The sequence below is a fragment of the Megalobrama amblycephala genome, linkage group LG19 (genome assembly GCF_018812025.1).
Source record: "Megalobrama amblycephala isolate DHTTF-2021 linkage group LG19, ASM1881202v1, whole genome shotgun sequence".
Taxonomy (NCBI): domain Eukaryota; kingdom Metazoa; phylum Chordata; class Actinopteri; order Cypriniformes; family Xenocyprididae; genus Megalobrama; species Megalobrama amblycephala.
The window spans coordinates 26994620-27012070 of NC_063062.1; the positions used below are offsets into that span (position 1 = coordinate 26994620).

Here is a 17451-nt window from a genome sequence, read left to right on the forward strand (position 1 = left end):
CAACGACTGAGGGATTTCATTGGTCGCCTGAACTGTCAGTTATACAACTCCATCTTTTGACAAAGGAACACCCCTCAATCATATATATAAGGAGTGTTTGGAAGCGTGGCTAGAGGTCAGTTTGTGGTAAATTTATAGATAATTTCAAAATGACAGTATGCAATTTCGCTTTCGCATTATTTTATTTTTTGTAAGAACATAATTTATAAAGCCTAATTCCTTGCGTTTAGCAGAATTGAGCAACGGTTTGAGAATTTAAATAGAGACAATAGAGCGTGCACACGACACTTTTGATCCAATTAAAGAGACAGCCTTGATTAAAATGTTAATGCTACTCTTGGCAGTGGAGACAGTGTACTATATCGTCTTATATATTTTTTAAGGCAGCATATGAAATAATAAAGCATTGTCTTAAGCATATACTAACACTAAATTTGAACCTTAATCACTCTATTGAAAATTTTATCATTATTTGAAACCAATATTGGGCAATCGCCCTTAAAGGGTTAGTTCACCCAAAAATGAAAACAATGTAATTAATTACTCACCCTCATGTCGTTCTACACCCGTGATACCTTCGTTAATCTTCGGAACACAAATTAAGATATTTTTGGTGAAATCCGATGGCTCAGTGAGGCCTGCATAGCCAGCAATGGCATTTCCTCTCTCAAGATCTATTAATGTACTAAAAACATATTTAAATCAGTTCATGTGAGTATAGTGGTTCAATATTAATATTATAAAGCAACGAGAATATTTTTTGTGCGCCAAAAAAACAAAATAATGACTTTTTAACAATATCTAGTGATGGCTGATTTAAAAAAACTGCTCCGGAGCGTTATGAATCTTTTGAGTCGAATTAGTGATTCGGATCGCGTGTCAAACCACCAAACGGCTGAAATCACGTGACTTTAGCGCTCCGAACCGCTGATTCGATTCGTAAAGCTCCAAAGCTTCATGAAGCAGTGTTTTGAAAATCGACCATCATTAGATATTGTTAAAAAGTCGTTATTTTGTTTTTTGGCGCACAAAAAAATATTCTCATCACTTAATAATATTAAGGTAGAACCAATGTACTTACATGAGCTGATTTAAATACGTTCTTAAGAGAGGAAGTACCATTGCTGTCTATGCAGGCCTGGCTGAGCCATCAGATTTCAACAAAAATATCTTTAATTTGTGTTCTGAAGATGAACGAAGGTGTGGAACGACATGAGGATGAGTAATTAATGACAGAATTGTCATTTTTGGGTGAACTAACCCTTTAAAATGATGATTTATGATGATTAGGAATCTTGTACACTGCACTGATTTTCATATGCAGAATAGTGTTCTATCTCTACATACAACATTGCAAAGGATGCATCAGAGAAAATAATCAAATAAATCCAAAGTGGTTTTATTTTCAGGTACATTTTTACCAGTTTATGGATCATACAAACATATGTCTTTATTATTTGAAAAATACTTCAAAGACTATGGAAAGTGGAAGTTTTTGTATTTAAAATACAAATCTGTAGGTGACCTTACCATTTATAAAAGATAAGCATTCCTTTAAAAACAAAACAAAAAAGTTCAGTAATTGGATGCAGTACAATGAAAAATAATAAACAAATCAAGAAATAGATAACAGATGTTATTTAAAATTGCCCTAAACTTCATGCATTTAATATTTTTTACAATAAAGCAAAGTAAAAAAGCCAAAAAAAGTTATTTGTACAATCTTTAGGGGTGCCGCAAACACAAAACAAAATAAAATGTTCAAAATTCAACTGTTTTGTCATACCAATCATCACTCCATGCAGTCACATGTATTATACTGATAAAGGTCTTTCTCAATTTAGATTGAGAAACATGCAATTTAACATTTTATTTTTATGTAATACAAACCTTCATAAGAAAATACCTGAAAAGACCCAAGTAAAATCTTTTTATGTACAAAAAAAAAAAAAAACTGTAGCTTGTTTCTTGATCACAAAAGTGAATTTCAGGCATTTGGCAGGCTGTAAAACGTCTCTTAAATGTACAGTTCAGCATAATGGTGCTAACTGAGAGTTGAGTTTTGCTCAGTGCAAACTCTTTTAAGTGGTGGGGCTCCAATCACCTCCTCTTCCTCCTATGAAAAACAGTAATGTCACACCTGGCATGCTTTCAACAATGTTGCTTTGAAAAAAGCAAAATCAGGTTTGCATAATATCTACATATTATGAGAATTTATATAAGGACTAGTAGACGTTACCTGATTAGAGAGAGACAACACATCTTCTTTAATTAGAGTCGGGGGCTCATCCGTGACCTCGCTGCTGGTCGTTGATGCCTCTAAATATGGGGTTTGATCATAAAAAGCCAAGTAAAATACTAGTATGTAATGTGAAATGAAGGATGCATAGTCATTAATGCACTACAAATGTAATAATTTTACATACTTTGGTGAATCTCAAGAACAAGTCTTATTTCATCCCAAAATTAAAAGCAAGGAATAGGAAATGTCTGTTTTAGGAGCATTATTTTTGCATTATTTTCAGAACGACTGCAAATTCTCAATACAGTAATGCAAAAAAAAAACCCTGATTGGTGTTATTGTTACACATATCGGTATTTAAAGGCACAGTATTGAGCGTGGAATTATGGGAGATGTTGTCTTCACCTCACAGCCGGTGGAAAAGAATCCGATGGGACTCGGGCAGAAATCATGTTCATTGATGAGATTATAAATGTTACTGTAGTATGAAGCAGAGCAGGGCCGTGTGCTGTGTTAGCAGAAACGAGGGCGCTGGAGCGATTGCTAATGAGAGAAACGAGCGCGACACACGCCCCGAGAGCAGCGGAACTTTTATTATGCCACAGTCGCTGCTTCTGCTTCTTCCGGTCATGAGTATGTGGGGCAACGCAGCGCTATTTTATCATATTTGATACATTTGAATGTTTTGAAAATGATGTTATAACGTTACTCTGTGCGTTTGCTATGAGACACTTGTTGCACACTGAAGTAAGCTAGATTGATATTAGAAGATCATATTAAGAAAAATCAAGAAAACGAGATTCAAACAATAAGACTATGATTAGATTTCTGTCTATAAATGTTACTGAACAATTGTCTTATAAAACAAATAATATATTAAAGCATCTTCTGTGTTTTCATGGTTTCTACAAAATAAAACCGGAAATCGAGGGTAACACATGTATGATGTCATTGATAGGCGACGCACGGACATGATCTGTGTCCTAGTTAAAATTGCTTATTTCTCTGGATTTAAACATTCTTGGAAACATTTGGGATAATGTAATTACACAAGTCAACAAAATAAATAATACTTTTAGTGGATTTCGGATATTTTAATCCAAAAATTGTGCCTTTAAATAAAATATATCACTGTATTAAATATAAATATATTTGAAAAAGCATTTTGTAGGTGAAAAAACAACAACATAAATTTAATATTATTCGGAACATACCTGTAAAACTAATTTGCATTTGCTCTGAATACCAATTCCATTTATTTACTTTGTCAATTAGGTAAATGGTCATTTTTACTGAGTGTTTTCACTGGTCTGTCTCACCTCTCTCCCCCTCCATGCTCTCCTGTCCCAGGGTGGGCGGCTGGGAATCCTCTGTACGGAAGTAAGATGGATGGGAAGGGCTCACTGCCTCACTCACATGCTGTGGACTGGAGTTGCTGCTGCTGTCCACTTTTGTATTAGACTGATAGGCATCTGATAGGAAACTCTGGTTGCTGTTGTCATCTGTTTATGTTGTCAAAAACACATTTATGTGCAGTATTATGAAGAAATATGTAAATAATGTTCAAGTACTTCAGCATAAAAAGCATGTTAAAATAGGTATGCAAACAACATGGTCAAGGTAGTAGGTAATTTAAGTAACTAGAGTATAGAAGCACAGCCCAATGATGCCTTACATTAAATAGAGGATGTTCTGAGTTGTTTACAGAGGAAATATTAAGCCTCCTTGTGTCTGACATAAACATAACCTGTATTACCTTGAAAATCCAGTAGCACGGAACGGGCATTTTCCAACACTACATCTGTAGGAAAGCCCTTCAGTTCCCTCACTGCAGTACCTGACACTTTAGGCTTGTATATCTATGAGAAAGAAACAAGACATTTTGAACATGCAGACTATATTTATATATATGGGATCTGGACAGCCACTCAAGATGATATGACACACACACCTGTTTAGTTTCTGTAACAGGGACCCATTTGAATATCCGTAATGATGTGTCTCCCACTGTAACCCACTTTTTTTCCCTAAGAGGACAAACATTTTACAGGTTAACCTCACAAAAACATGCCAAGGTCACATTTTCCCCATAGAATTGCGTTTAGAAATGTCATTGTGTTTGCAGATTCTCAGTACAGTAATGCGCGAAGATTGATTTTTGTATTTTTTTTAATCCCACGTTCTTGGCAGGTTTCGTTAGATTCACGCATATACGTTGAAAATTACGTGTAAAAATGCGAATTCTTAAATTTTAGACATTCCGAATAGAAAATCACTTCATTACAGACCACCAACATCTTGTACAATCCCCATTGACACTTCTATGCCACGCCCACACGCTGCATACAGTGAAGCCCATTGGTTGCTTTGCTTGTCTGTCATGTTACTGAATGACGTCTCTCTCCCCGCTACTCTGAAGTTTATTTTTGTAACGTAGAAGAAAAGAAACTTGTCTCCCTCTTCGAACAGGCAACTTACCACCGACGGACCCTCTCAATTGCCGCCATCACTTTTTTGATGTCATCTTTTGCACGGCTGCGTGTCTCCGCTCGCACGGACCGTCCCGACATTTTAATGGGTTTTATTAGTTTGTCAAGATCTTCCTCTTTTTCTTGCCTTCCTCCGTCTGCGACTTGATCTCGCCCTGTCTTCGTCTTTGTCTCGCGAGACTTCATAACGCGCCACTGGCACTGCCTCTTTGCATTTTTCACATTCCCTCATATTTAATTTATTTGTTAATTTATTTTCATAATAAATTATTATCTGAATTCTGTTATCTAATAACACCCATGTGGGTGTACAACATCAAAAGAAGCTGTTATGTACATTTAATGACCTCATCATACCGCCAGATGGCAGTGTTTTGCACTTAAAAATATTAACTCAATGGGAGATAACAGGGCCAATCCTACTACGCAGTAAATTTCATGTCTCCATATTGCATTTGATAATAAATTTAAAATATGTAAATATTAGTTGTCCTTTATTAAAATTACATGAACATGGAATTGAATTATAAATACAAAACACCGTTTTGTTGCGAGCAGAATATGGTAAAAAAAAAAAAAAAAAAAAAAAAAAAAAACACTTTGCAATTAGGTTGCATTTGTTAACTGCATTAATAAATATGGATAAATACTGTAACAAATGTATTGCTTATTGTTAGTTTGTGGTAGTGCATTAACTAATTCTAACTAATGGGATCTTATTTTAAAGTGCTACCAAAATGTTCCAAATGTTTCTTAGTTTGTTGTTTTTCCTTAATCAAAATATTTAAAACAATATATTGTTTCAAAATTTACTTTCGATTTTAACTTTAATTCATTTTCCTAAAGTTAGATCTCAACGGGTACTGCATAATAGGAATGATGCAACAGGCTCATAGTACATTTTTCACCTCACTTTTTCAGTAAATTTAAATGCTTGTGAGGTTTAAACTTACGAAACCAATATTATCAATAAAGAGACTCTCCAACCCTTCATTTCATTTTAAAGATATTTATTAGATGATACTGGAATATCCTTCCTCTGCATAGCTGGTCATGCACATTTAAAGTCCAACAGAATTCAGTCATCAGAATTTATCTCACACACACACACACACACACACACACACACACTATACATATCAGAAGGCACACTAGTTTCCAATAGCACCACATCTTCTATGCACTATCAAAATAGATGGAAAAAAGCTGTATTTGTGTAGTTACACCATAGAACTCCACTGCAGCGATGAATACACCACATCACCCTCCACACTCTCATCCTTTCCAGTCTCATTACGGCTCTGCGGAGAACAAAGCAATACTGTTTTCTTCACATTAGATCCCAGGCGAGCTATAGACAGAATATCACTGAGTGGTAATTCTTCATCCATGGAGATGCATAATGCAATGAAATGAGCATGGAAACGCAGAGGATCACCTGCAAAAAGACAATATGAAGACTGTTAAGCTGCACTGAAAACACGTGTATTCTGTCTTCAATTAAAAAATTATGGAAGCTTGTTTCCATATAAAAAAATAAAATAAAAATGCAACTTTCGCTCACAATTGTGACTTTATCCCCTTCATCAGTTATGACTCGCACAATTCCAAGTTTACATCTCATAATTCAGATTTTTTTTCCTCACAATTACAAATTTACATCCCAGTTCTGACTTTTATCTCACAATTCTGACTTTTTTCCTCTTAATTCTGAGTTTACATCTCGTAATTCTGACTTTTTTCCTCATAATTCAGTTTACATCTCATAATACTGACTTTTTTCCTCATTATTCTGAGTTTACATCTCGTAATACTGACTTTTTTCCTCATAATTCCGAGTTTACATCTCACATTTCTAACTTTATTCTCACAATTCCGAGTTTACATCTCACATTTCTGACTTTATTCCTCATAATTCCGAGTTTACATCTCGTAATTCTGACTTTTTTCCTCATTATTCCGAGTTTACATCTCGTAATATTGACTTTTTTCCTCATAATTCCGAGTTTACATCTCGTAATACTGACTTTTTTTCCTCATAATTCCGAGTTTACATCTCACATTTCGAACTTTTTTCCTCTTAATTCTGAGTTTACATCTCGTAATTCTGACTTTATTCCTCACAATTCTGACTTTATTCCTCACAATTCCGAGTTTACATCTCACAATTCTGACTTTATTCTCACAATTCCGAGTTTACATCTCACATTTATGACTTTATTCCTCATAATTCTGAGTTTACATCTCGTAATTCTGACTTTTTTCCTCATAATTCCGAGTTTACATCTCGTAATTCTGACTTTTTTCCTCATAATTCCGAGTTTACATCTCACATTTCTGACTTCTTTCTCACAATTCTGAGTTTACATCTCGCAATTCTGACTCTTTACTTACAATTTCAAGTTTACATCTCATAATTCTGATTTTTTCCCCCCTCACAATTACGAATTTACATCCCAATTCTGACTTTTTTCTCACAATTCCATTATTTCCGAGTTTACATCTCGCAATTCTGACTTTTTTCTCACAATTCTGAATTTATATCTTACCATTCTGACTTTATTCCTCACAATTCCGAGTTTACATCTCGTAATTCTGACTTTTTTCCTCATAATTCCGAGTTTACATCTCGCAATTCTGATTTTATTCCTCACAATTCCAAGTTTACATCTCGCAATTCTGACTTTTTTCTCAGAATTCGTAATTTACATCTCACAAAATAAAAAAATAAAATAAAAAAGGTAATTGCAAGTTTACATCTCACAATTTAGAACTGCCAGTTTATATTTCACAATCATGAGTCAGCGTCTTGCAATTCTTCTGAGTTTATTTCTCTCAATTTCTGTGGTGGAAAGAAGCTTCCATAAAAAATTAGACCTTTGCTTTCATCATAAACATACCTGGATAAACCAGGAAATCTCCTCCAAACTTCCCTGCAGAGGTCAGGTAAAAGCCTTTACTTCTCAGATCCCTGTATACACAGAATCTAGTGTTCAAACGTTCATCTCTAGGCACTGGCCAATCAGTGGAAAGGAAACTGCGTTCCTCTGGACAATGGCTGAAGCCGGCACGGGCAGTACAGAGCTGGACCGCCATGGCCGACAACGGAAAGCAGAAAGCCTGGTCCAGTGCATTAAGACGGTCCCTAATTGCATTGCCGGAGTCATCTGTGCCTGTGGGATCAGGAAAAGTACAATCAATATAAATAAAAAACAATATAATATAGTGTATAGTCATACAAACTTTTTTATAAACTTCAATATTATAATCATGACAGCTCTAGGAAGATTTTTAGCATGGTAATGGATATGACAATGTTAATGTATTTGGTCTTGGCGGAATATATCTGCTACGCTGCTGCTGTAGATTATTGCTGCTGCTGCTGCTGCAGAGCAAGTACAGGAACTTGCTACCGCCAAAACATACGCCGATACGCTGCTGCGAGTAAGACATAGTGCTGCTGCACAAATAGCATACATCAATAACCCATAGCAGATCTATACAGGTGGAGCTGGGGAAGGTGGAGGGTTTAGAGGAACTCTGAAGCATGCTGCAAACTGCTATAGTGAATGTAACCAGCCATTTAAATGTGTGAGAATTTGCTGCAGATGTGACAACGACCAGTTCTTCGTGATTCCCTGTTTCAAACTTTAGTTAGTGTGTAATGTTGTTGTTAGAGTATAAATAAAATCTGTAAAATTTTAAAGCTCAAAGTTCAATGCCAAGTGAGATATTTTATTTAACAGAAGTCGCCTACATCGAACGGCCAGTTTGGACTACATCCCTCTACTTCCTTCTTTAATGACGTCACTAAAACAGTTTTTTGACTAACCTCCGCCCACAGGAATACACAAGAGTTGCGTTTGTAGAGTGTGTTTGTCGCCATGTCGTCGAAACGCTGTTATTTTCATCCCGCAGTCCAATCACCGGGTCTGATTCCGGCTCAAATTGATAGGGTAAAATTAAAGACATGTTTACAATAACACTGAGCGCGTGCATCTCCACGTTATGGTAAGAGGCGTGACCTTTCCGGGCAAGATGCGCTAAGAGCTGCTGTCGAATCACAACACAGGAACCGCTGGCACAATCAGAACTCGTTACGTATTTCTGAAGGAGGGACTTCATAGAACAAGGAAGTCATCAGCCCGTTTTTATGACAGTGGAAACAGCGGTATACAGATAAGTAAATTATGTGAAAAATACTGTGTTTTTTTACACGCGAAACATGAACACATGTTATATTGCACATTATAAACACAATCAAAGCTTCAAAAAAACACGAAAAACGGGACCTTTAACACTGTAATTATCATAATCTTGCGTTAAGGACCCATCAGCCTGCGCCATCTAGAGTTTCATGACAGAACTAAATATTAATGGTAGCCTATACCTTTGGAACATTTACCATATTACAGTAAGTAAATTTAAATATGCAAATAGTGAGGAGACTAGTAAAATAAATTGCCTTTAGCCTATTTATAATTCCTCTAGTCACTCTCTCACCATTCTCTTTCTCACTGATGATTCTCCTCAGCACGGTCTTCTTGTCCTCCAGGGCCAGAGCACACTGCTCCTTATAACTGCTCTCCAGACCTGCCTCATACTGCCTCACAGCTTCTGAATGCATCTCTTCATCTCCACAATCCTTATGAAAATAATAACACATACATACACTCACATTTTAGGATGACTAGGATCTGATTACAAAACGGGAACTAACCTAACCAATATGTACTACTCTTGTACAGTAGTGGGATTTATATTTTCTACAGTACTCAGACAGACAGACAGTTGAGAGAGCGACACCTGAGTGTGCAGTGAAGCCGCAGCAGAGCCCGTCTCGACCAGCAGCAGCGCCTCCTCCTGCAGGAGCTCCAGCGGTCTGCCCAGCCGCACGTTCTGCCGAGGCTGACGGGCCAGAGAGCCCACCAGAGCCCCGATCACACCCACAGATCTGCACTTTTTCATGTCAGACACCTTCCACAACATAGGGGTGGATCCGCAAAAGTTGATGTCAACCAGAGCATCTCCTGCTGCCTGATTCTCACTATCACTTCTGGTATTCACATCCTCCTTTACTTCCATACTTGATGATGACTGTGACACATTCATCTCTGCTGGATCCCCATCCATTACTCTTCCAAAACACACCTGGATGTCTCAACACATGACTATCAACGTGCTTCCTTCCGCACTAGAGAGCATTTACCGAGACATTTGGTATCGGCACTGAAAAGGATAACAATAAATACATGGTGATCGTGCGAAATATATCTCGGTGCATTGCAAGAACAATATTAAAGTGACATGAATGCAGACTTCAGAATGAACTATTCCTCATTGTCGCGTTTACCTCGCGCTGCCTGCACAGTAATGTACTTTCAGTACTGGATTCATCTGCTGAAAGACTTTAAAATTACAAATTCACTGCAAAACAAAAATTCAGTCGCGATTCAGTCACAACACGTGTATTCTTTACACAACTTCCCTTGCATCCCATGTGACCACAATCACGCCATCTTGTGGTCCCCTAAAAGTTACAGGTCACAATTCGCTTTACTGGCATGGTTTAAAATAGATTTACATGACAAACCTTTGGTGACATTATATAACGAATATATTTTAATAATAATAAAAAAGCCACACACAATCTCCCTCGAAAAAGCCGGTGACGTTAGTAGCCGCTTTTTCATGCGGTATCTGTTACTTTTCTCAACGCTGATTAAGATGAACCAATCACAGCCGTTCCTGATAACTAGATACCCGTTTTATTTAATCGTTTTAGTATTTCCTTTTGTGTTTCGGATACTAAACCTTATAATAGGCTTAAAATATTTTACCGCTTAATGCACAAATTTCTCCAGTAACGGAAAGAAATAAAATTACTTCCTGAAAAACGAGTGCCGCGAATTCCAGGTGAAAAAAAGTACATTTCTATAATGTACTTAAAGTGTTCTATTTTCGCGCACTAGTTTTGTACTAAAGAAGATTTTTTTTGCAGTATATTAAGATAATATTACGAATATCTAAGTGTAGTCAACTGTGCTGTTTTGAGACACCATGAAATATGAACTAAAATGTGCTTTTAATATACTCTATATTTAGAAAATGTATTTAGTTACCACGTATAGTACACTTGAACCCATAATGTACTACAAGTGGAAACTAAATACTTTTTTTAATACAGAGATAGTATATTAAAAGCACATTTTAGTTCATATTTCATGGTGTCTCAAAATTGTACACAGTTGAGTACACTTAGATGTTCTTAAGATTATCTTAAGAAGCACTAAAGAAGAATTTTTAGCATATTAAGTACAAAATTAGTGCGCAAAAATAGAGCACTTTAAGTACATTATAGAAATGTACTTTTTTTCACCTGGGTTCCGAGCCACCGAACGTGCTCTTGCGAGAGGCCAGTTTCCCAAGAAAAGGTACTGTTTACACATCCATTGGTTGACTTTATTTAAAACAGATTATAAACAAATATTAAATATGATCAAAAATCAAAATGCATCAATGCACATATTTAGTTATTGCATAAATTTACAGAACTTTTTATATTTTTTTAATGAATACCGTTGTCTAGAACGTACATTGCATAAACATCAGAGTGGAATGAATAAATTGGCACAAGAATTGTAATACAGAATTGTAATTCTCAACACATTACAAAGAGTTTGAATTTCAAACTTTGGAAATACTTTGAAAACTGATTTCAGTAATTAATACTGCACAGACCCGAAAACAGGTTAACACTGTATTTAACACCAATTTGATCCACTTAACAGCATGTGTTGTTATTGGTCGATGCCTGCAGAATATTTTCAGATGAAACTTTCCATTTCCTCCATAATTCTTAGTCAAAGACTGCAGAGTGGATGTGTGTACAGAGAGACTCATGGAGCAGTGAGAGGGACTGGACATCCAGCTTGCACTAGCAGACACACTGCATTCAGTGCAAACCTTCATTAATGCCATCTTACACACCAAGGCCTCGCATCACACACCTGGAGAAAAAGTTATAAAGAGGGAAACAGATAAAAATAGTGATGTATGAGGTTCATAACAATCTGGAAAGCTTTGAATTTACAGAATACTCTTAAAGGGTTAGTTCACCAAAAAATGAAAATTCTGTCAGTAATTATTCACCCTCATGTCGTTCCACACCCGTAAGACCTTCATTCATCTTCAGAACACAAATTAAGATATTTTCTATAAAATCCGATGGCTCAGTGAGGCCTCCATTGACAGCAACACAATTAACACTTTCAATGCCCAGAAAGCTACTATTTAAAACAGTTTATGTGACTACGGTGGTTCAACCTCAATGTTAGAAAGTGACGAGAATACTTTTTGTGCGCCAAAAAAAAACAAACAAACAAAAAAAAAAACTTTATTCAAACAATATTTAGTGATGTGCGATTTCAAAACACTGCTTCATGAAGCTTCGAAGCTCTAAGAACCTTTTATTTCGAATCAGTGGTTTGGAGCATGTATCAAACTGCCAAAGTCACGTGATTTCAGTAAACGAGGCTTCGTTACGTCCTAAGTGTTTCGAAATTTCAATGGTTCACCACTGTGGGGCATGACTTTGGCAGTTTGATACGCTCTGAACCACTGATTCGAAATAAAAGATTCAGAAGCAGTGTTTTGAAATCGCACATCACTAGATATTGTTGAATAAAGTTGTTTTTTTGGCGCACAAAATTATTCTCGTCGCTTCATAACGTTAAGGTTGAACCACTGTAGTCGGATGAACTGTTTTAAATACGTCTTTAGTAGCTTTCTGGACATCTGAAAGTGTTAATTGTCTTGCTGGCAATGGACGCCTCACTGAGCCATCTGATTTTATCAAAAATATCTTAATTTGTGTTTTGAAGATGAATGAAGGTCTTACGGGTGTGGAACGACATGAGGGTGAATAATTAATGACAGAATTAATTTTTGGGTGAACTAACCCTTTACAGTAAGCATGAAAAAGAGGTTGAGAGCCTTTTCTTCCCTATTGTTACGTATATCTGAGTGAAAATTAGGGTGGGACTTGATTTTGTCCATCGGCAATTGATTGGATAGTTGTGGTTTGCCATTGATGCAATCCCATTCGAGTGACAGGTTGCCCCGCCCTCATGTCAGTAAATGCATCCTCATGGAAGAGATGCTGCTGCAAGTTATTTTAATTAAAAATTAGGAGGGCACATTCATTTAAAAAAAAAAAAAATGATGTGCATGGATAATTTACAATGCATACTGCAATATTCCATTAAAAAAAAAAATGATTTCATAGTGACTTTAAAAGCTTTCATAATGACACATTCAAAGATATTTGATCTTAATAGAGTGGTGCAGGGATGATGTATTTTTGTAGTTCAACCTGGAAGTTAGCATCACATTGATTCTCTCAACAAAAACCCAATAGGCTTTTTCCATTGGCTTTTGAATTATTGCAAAAAATAAGCTCTGTGATCAACAAAAGTTTATGATACTTGCATGTTTTGTCCATCAAAATCATTTTCACAAATGAGCACTTTTATAAATTTTGAAGCCTACATACAATTGGGAGAAAGAAAACCATAAACGTAGGCTATAAACGGACTACGTCACAAGACTTCAATGTCATTATTAAGCTTCTAACAACTTTCAGTCTTCATTAAAAAAAAACAAAAAAAACCCAGCTGGAATAGTTTGCTAGAACCAATTATAAACAACATGTGAAGGCAAACTACGGAGTAGATAAGTTTACCGGTTTGGTGTGATGACATTTAATGTCTTCTGTAGTCCCATTTAGACACGTGTTAGCATCCAAATTTTTAATACACATAAAGGCTTTTAAAAAAAATAAGAGTGGGGTATTACTGGTGTGTTTTATGTCATAGAATAAAACGTGAAAATATCCTGAGCTTGTGTTAACTACAGACCTAATTTCAGGCTTTTAACCAAAACCCCAAAAAAAAAAAAAAAAAACCACCATTGACTTTTGGAAATGCTAAAATGCTAACCCGTTTCTGGGTTTTGGCCTACTGCACCACTCTACTTATGGTGGCATAAAAACCATCAGGCTACCCACAAGTCACAGCCAGTCTGTTCAGTTCCTGCAGCTTTACGCCCGTCTGTGGGGGAGAGAGTCCATGTGTGCGCTCAGCTTCATCTCATTCTCCAGAATCTGCACCAGCTGCTGCATAGAGGGCAGGTGGCCAGACTGAAGCTTTGACCACACAGGCACATCTGTGAACATATAAACACACACACACAAAGTAAAAATGATCATGTAGTGTGAAATCTTTACGCTGCAGTATTTTTTAATCAATAATCAACCACAGTCCTACCATTAAGTGTGATTTCAAAGGCGCCAGTGGACATACACTGGTTTTCAATCATGTTGCTGAGGAAGAACACCATCATGCAGGCATACATCTTTACAAAAACAGAACAAACTGAGGTCACAAACACATGTAGTAGGCAACATTTCACTTGGGTAATGTCATTTCTGAGTCACTAGCATTACCAAACAGAACTGCCTAAATAATATTTTCAAACAGATTTCCCAAACATTCAATTAAAGAACTAAAAGTTTAGTTCTATTACATTGTTTTTAAAGGTTCTTATGGGAAAAGACTGCAGGAACACTGTGAAAGTTTTCTCTAACAAATTACTAACTTTCATACTCAAATTTATTTTAAAATTATGAAAAATAGTAAACAACTGATTTTGAGGCCTTTTGAAAACGATACCGTTATTGTCTCCATGTAAACTACAAAAATAAATTTGTGAAAACAGTGACGTCATTACATGTTCAGTCTATAGGTGCGTAGTGGTTCTTTGCAAAGTGACATCGCCAACTACTGGCCTGGAAGCATAATACAGCGTTTTTAGTCATTTTTGCAGATCCGTGTGAACGGCGATCGTTTTGACAACATTGTGGCCTGTATGCGAAAAACGGAAAGGAAAAACGTTTCCATATTTGGTACATCGTTGTTGTGGAAACGTACTTTTAGTCAGCTTAAATTCTGCCCCTGCAAGCTCTAGTTCATCAAGCTTCACTTTTGAGTGCCACACCCACATCTTAACATCCAATCAACAACCAATGCATAGAACCATGTCCCTGCCCAACATTTTTCTTTTTCTAAAATCTATTACATTCGTATGTATGTCACAATATGGAAGAATATATCTGTCGCTACTTTCGTTTCATTGCTACTTTAAATTGGTTTTAAAGATGGCACACTTGGCCAAAACTGAAAAAAAAAAAAAAACTGAATCTAGAATAGTTCAAAAGGAAAAAATAAATAAAATAAAAGGCAAAAAATAAAACAAATTACAAAACATCTCCTCTCTGAGAATGAAAAATGAATGACCAGGAGGGTGGATATCAAAAGCAGAGGCAGGGAAATCCCACAAGTACGCAATTGTTAGTGAATATGATATGAATATGAACAGAAATTGATATGCACTCCAAAAATGCCCCTCGCTGACCTTATTCTCTTGTGCCCAAAGCCAGATTCCTGGAGCCTCCATATGGAAAAATGTAAAAGGGTTCTTGCCCAGGATAACTAAACCAATCACTACAAACTTGAAGACGGAGAGGAAGGAAGCTATGTGCCTAAAAAATAAATTAAAAAGACCAGTTTATGAGTTAAAGTCACAGACTACCATAAATTTGTATGGTCTACAATCCAAAATTACTTAGGCGTGAGAAACCCACCTGTATAAAGGCTGTGGCAGGAAGTTTTCACCCTCGATGCGGATGTCTGGGTACCTCTGGGTGAGAACCCGAGAGTACTCTTCAAACACCCGCCTGTACCCTCAGGACACGCTGCAAATTGAGAGGCACCGTATTTAGGGACTGAACCACATTAAGGAAAAATAAACAAACTGGTTCACATATGCTCACATAATTATGAAAGCTTTTTTCTGCCATAAAATAAAAATAAAAAGGTAATTGTATTTTTTATCTCACAATTCTTTACTTTATAACTCCCAGTTGTGAGTATGATATCTCACAATTCTTATAAACTCAAAAAAAAAAGAAAAAAAAAAGAAAATACCTTTTTTTTTTTTTCTAAAATTCCATGACAGAAACAAGCTTCCATACATAATGACAAATTTTGTAGCTATTGTGGTTTTACTCTAAATGCTGTACTAATACCATGGTTTTACTCCAAAAATCTGTGTTAATTCATGGTTACTGTAGTAAAACCATGGTTTATTTTCATTAGGGTTAACTCCTTGTGTGCTATATCCATTTACTACAAAAAATGTGACCAAGGAGAGTTGTCTTAAGAGTCATTAAATGTCATATAGCCTAATATATATATATATATATATATATATATATATATATATATATATATATATATATATATATATATATATATATACGAAAATGGTAATTATTCAGCTATATGTTACATACAACAACAAAAAAACTATTTTTTGCCTCCTGCTTTAGGCTAAGGGGTCATTACACTCAGCTAGCAGAGAAAAATAGGAAACATACAACTTTAATGCATTTACCGATTGTACATAATAATGTCAGTTTAGATGAATTATTTGCTGCTTTATCAACACATGGCACTTATCAGCACAAGCACTAACAGGAAACGGAAACACATTCCGTTTGCTTACCAAATCTGAAACTTCAACAGTGGCATTCCAGTATATTGCATTTTCATCTTTTTAACGCTGCCATTGTCGGCTGTGGCAGGATACACTGACAGCACACACACCAGTAAAAGATATAAACACCGCGTTTCCATCCCGCACAATCTGCTCGCGGAACCTCTCTGCTCTGAATCTACCAGGAAACTCCCGCAGTACATACAGCCTGTCAAAGTAAAAGCTCCCATCATCATGGGTCCGATTTTGCGTGCTTCCGTAATCTTTTAAAGGTCACGGACCCCCAAATATGATCATTCTCATGCGAGGGAACCTCATCCTTCTAAAATCTAAAAGGCAGCTATATAGTAATATGTATAAAGACTTAATTTATATAGTGAAAACTAATATTACAAGTATGTGTAAATTATTATTAGGGAAATATTTAGTTTCTATTATGTTACATTTTTATACATATTTTCTTCGTACTCACTATAGTATTTTTTAAATATGTATTTATACAAAATACATTTTTATCTATTTAATCACTTTATATTTTAATAAAATTGATTTAATTAGTTTAATCTTTTATTTATTTATTTTTATACTGTTTTTTTCCCCCCATAACTTTTCCATGGACCCCTCCCCTACTCCCTCTTGGCCCCCTAGTGGTCTCTGGGCTACAGTTTGAAAACCCCTGCATTAGAACACCTCTCTGTATAAAAAAATTGTCACACTGAAAACATGGGAATGTTCATGTTGGTCTAAACAGAGGCATTAACAGCAGTTCATTAAAATGAAAATGTTTATCACACTGAACATTTGTTTTGAACAGGCTTGTAGTGGTGGATGTTTTTTTCAGTGACATTTTACACCGACAATGAGTGAGTCATTGACTCATTCACTCAACCATTAGTAGTAGTAAAACTGTTGACCTGCCGTTTTAGACCTTTAATAAGTTGGAAGGAAAACTTGGAAAATTTGGCCAGAAGGAAAATAAAACTTATCTCCTCTATGGATGAAGAACGAATGACCAGAAAGGTGGATATCAAAAGCAGAGTAAAGGAAATCCTGCAGCGACACAATTATTAGCGAATGAGACTCACTATGAATTAGATATTCCAA

The 17451-nt window shown here is 36.0% G+C and overlaps 3 protein-coding genes across 5 annotated transcripts; all 3 read right to left on the bottom strand.

Moving 5' to 3' along the window:
• Positions 1 to 1383: 1383 nt before the first annotated feature.
• Positions 1384 to 4962, bottom strand: bcl7bb (BAF chromatin remodeling complex subunit BCL7B b). The gene is made up of 6 exons (XM_048168952.1): positions 4721 to 4962; positions 4194 to 4269; positions 3999 to 4101; positions 3562 to 3744; positions 2240 to 2319; positions 1384 to 2116 (listed from the first exon to the last, which is right to left on the bottom strand). The coding sequence occupies exons 1-6, from the start codon at positions 4915 to 4917 to the stop codon at positions 2045 to 2047; spliced, it is 711 nt and encodes a 236-aa protein (XP_048024909.1). The 5' UTR covers positions 4918 to 4962; the 3' UTR covers positions 1384 to 2044.
• A 762-nt stretch (positions 4963 to 5724) lies between these two features.
• tsen34 (TSEN34 tRNA splicing endonuclease subunit) lies at positions 5725 to 10375 on the bottom strand. 3 transcript variants are annotated; one of them, XM_048168951.1, is made up of 5 exons: positions 10051 to 10375; positions 9538 to 9960; positions 9235 to 9376; positions 7632 to 7904; positions 5725 to 6169 (listed from the first exon to the last, which is right to left on the bottom strand). In XM_048168951.1, the coding sequence occupies exons 2-5, from the start codon at positions 9862 to 9864 to the stop codon at positions 5952 to 5954; spliced, it is 960 nt and encodes a 319-aa protein (XP_048024908.1). In that variant the 5' UTR covers positions 9865 to 9960; positions 10051 to 10375; the 3' UTR covers positions 5725 to 5951. The 3 variants fall into 3 exon arrangements, with proteins under 3 accessions (XP_048024908.1, XP_048024906.1, XP_048024907.1); XM_048168949.1 differs by having other exon boundaries at positions 10085 to 10373; XM_048168950.1 differs by having other exon boundaries at positions 9538 to 10375.
• Positions 10376 to 11166: 791 nt separating this feature from the next.
• Positions 11167 to 16604, bottom strand: selenot1b (selenoprotein T, 1b). Its single transcript, XM_048169162.1, has 6 exons — positions 16357 to 16604; positions 15434 to 15544; positions 15205 to 15331; positions 14058 to 14145; positions 13799 to 13956; positions 11167 to 11741 (listed from the first exon to the last, which is right to left on the bottom strand). The coding sequence occupies exons 1-5, from the start codon at positions 16581 to 16583 to the stop codon at positions 13832 to 13834; spliced, it is 678 nt and encodes a 225-aa protein (XP_048025119.1). The 5' UTR covers positions 16584 to 16604; the 3' UTR covers positions 11167 to 11741; positions 13799 to 13831.
• Positions 16605 to 17451: the final 847 nt, after the last annotated feature.

Coding starts and splice junctions, on each gene's coding strand:
- tsen34 (XM_048168951.1), bottom strand. CDS start 9,864: ATGGATGGGGATCCAGCAGAGATGAATGTGTCACAGTCATCATCAAGT. Junction 7,905..9,234: donor CATCAGTGAGAAAGAGAATG/GTGAGAGAGTGA, acceptor CTGATCCCACAG/GCACAGATGACTCCGGCAAT. Junction 6,170..7,631: donor AGATTTCCTGGTTTATCCAG/GTATGTTTATGA, acceptor GTCTTTTTGCAG/GTGATCCTCTGCGTTTCCAT.
- bcl7bb (XM_048168952.1), bottom strand. CDS start 4,917: ATGAAGTCTCGCGAGACAAAGACGAAGACAGGGCGAGATCAAGTCGCA. Junction 4,270..4,720: donor ATTGAGAGGGTCCGTCGGTG/GTAAGTTGCCTG, acceptor TTGTCCTCTTAG/GGAAAAAAAGTGGGTTACAG. Junction 3,745..3,998: donor CGTGCTACTGGATTTTCAAG/GTAATACAGGTT, acceptor CAACATAAACAG/ATGACAACAGCAACCAGAGT.